Source organism: Glycine max, chromosome 7 (assembly GCF_000004515.6).
Source record: "Glycine max cultivar Williams 82 chromosome 7, Glycine_max_v4.0, whole genome shotgun sequence".
In the NCBI taxonomy this organism is placed as follows: Eukaryota; Viridiplantae; Streptophyta; class Magnoliopsida; order Fabales; family Fabaceae; genus Glycine; species Glycine max.
In genome coordinates this window covers 22,263-24,423 of record NC_038243.2, presented here as the reverse complement: position 1 = coordinate 24,423, position 2,161 = coordinate 22,263, and the positions used below count along the sequence as shown (strand labels likewise).

Sequence of the window (2,161 nt, the reverse complement as noted above, 5' to 3'; positions counted from 1 at the left end):
GGGACTTTGAACAGTGCAGCACGTATGCATGGGGACCTGTCGTGCTGCTATTTATACAGAGAGATGTGCAGCGCCACCGATTACAAAATAAAATCAATCGGAGGTATGTGCATCCTAATCCAAATGTGGGCATGGGAACGCTGCACGACTTTGGCTCCAAAGAGAACTCCTCCTATAATGGAAAACAAACCACTCGGACACAGGTTAGTTTTTTTTTTAAAAATTTCATTTGAAAATAATCTATAATGTAATGCGTCGGCACTAATTATTTCATATTTTTTTTGTAGGTGGCTGCGACGTGGAAACCAACATATTGGCAATGATGATCTAATAGTTTTCCGTCGCAAATTGGATATTATGAAACGACATGAGGTAACAAGATCATCATGTATTTGTTAAATAATAAATAAAATGGCATGGTTTAAGATAAATTAACAATTGTGTTATTGTATGCAGTTTCTGTGGAAGCCTTACACAACAACTGTTATGTCGATGTTACCTCCCATTTGTTTGGTTGGCAGTATGGCATGGTGCGCAGTGGTGCCACTCATTTGTTTTCATGTTGTAGAGTGGCACCAACCGGATAGAGTGTTGCGACAATTTGGAATGCAACAACCTATTCCGGAGTCTCCTTCGCAACCATGGAATGTCCACGGGCTAACACTGAAAGGCAAAATGGATGAAAATTGGTTCCAGCTGTTGGCCCCATTTATCAGTCAGTGGAATAATCGAGCTGAGTTTAGGGTCGACGTTTATGCTCGACAAGAGGGCCTATTGAGTTTTAACTCGGATTACATGGTGTGGTATAGGCGCAAAACAAAAATGTTTATCGACCCAAACAATGCAAACACGGCTACATTGGTATTTATTTCTTTTTAATTATTTAACTTCAATTTACTTGTTAAAGCATCGACATTAATTTCCTTACCCTAATAATTGCAGGGTGAAGTTACCGAGACATTGCAGTATATGGTGTCACCACAAGGGCGAAACACATGGACAGTTGATGATCTCGTGCCATATGTGGAAAAGTTAGCGATTTTATCCCAAGAGCAAGAGAGGATCACTGAGCCTGTGGCACATGGTCCATCATCAGAGCGTCGATTTCCCCCACAACAGTTTCACATGCTTCAGTCAAGTGTTGAAACTCGAGGTTTTGACAGACGAAGGGAGATTGTTCAAGCGGAAGATTTTTCCCAACATATGGAGCAGCGTGGCCATGGAATGTATTACACGCCACCAACATTTGCTCAGTATCCTTCGCAGATGTATCAGTATCCTTCGCAGATGTATCAGTATCCTTTCGAAGGCCATGACACTGATATGTCTGCAAGCGAACATTTGTTTGGTGGTGTTGCGGAAACACAACCTCATTTTTCATGGCCGACCATGACCCATTCGCAGCAACATGATGCCCCAATGGCAACACCTAATGCCCCATTAGGTCAGCAATGGGATGTACCCGGAGCAATCCCTGTTATGGGTGACTTATTAGGTGTTGATTTGCGTCACGAGTTTTCTGCAGAGGCTGAGGAACAAGGGCGGAGACAGCGCGCAAGAAGAAATCCGGATCGTCAAGCCCGAAGGTGGGATCGACCATGTGGCACATTCTCGCGCCATCACGGACACCATGATGACTGATTTTGATGTCTCTATTTCAAATTTGTTTTGTATGTTTGTAATTTGAATTTCAGACTTAATTTATGGTATCTCATTGTACTTGTTATGGAATTGCGTTTTTTATCACCATTTGTTATTGAATCACCATAATGACTACTTTTATGTCGCGCATCAAACTACAATAATAAATATAGTCATATAGCAAAATTAAAGTTGACAAATATATAGTTAGGGTTATGGTTTATGAGTTAGTTTTAGGACTTAGGGGTTATGAGGTAGTGTTAGGGTTATGAGGTAGGGCCATGGTTATTAGTTGGTGTTAGGGTTGAGGGTTAGGTTTAAGGTTTTGAGTTAGGGTTAGGGTTATCAGTTTGGGCTAGGGTTTATAAGTTATTTGTAGGATTAGTTAGGTTTATGACTTAGTGTTTATGAGTTAGGTTTTAGGATTATGGGGTTGTCTTATGAGTTAGGGTTAGGGTTATAGGTTAGGGTTAGCTTTATGAGTTAAGTTTAGGGTTTATAGCCAGCCTTCATAAAGAAG

At 40.9% G+C, this 2,161-nt stretch overlaps 1 protein-coding gene across 1 annotated transcript; it reads left to right on the top strand.

The window, feature by feature from the left end:
• The first annotated feature begins 357 nt into the window (after positions 1-357).
• Positions 358-1,641, top strand: LOC106799325 (uncharacterized). Its single transcript, XM_014777540.3, has 3 exons — positions 358-372; positions 457-861; positions 943-1,641. The coding sequence occupies exons 1-3, from the start codon at positions 358-360 to the stop codon at positions 1,639-1,641; spliced, it is 1,119 nt and encodes a 372-aa protein (XP_014633026.2).
• The last annotated feature ends 520 nt before the right edge of the window (positions 1,642-2,161 follow it).

Coding starts and splice junctions, on each gene's coding strand:
- LOC106799325 (XM_014777540.3), top strand. Junction 862..942: donor ATGCAAACACGGCTACATTG/GTATTTATTTCT, acceptor TAATAATTGCAG/GGTGAAGTTACCGAGACATT.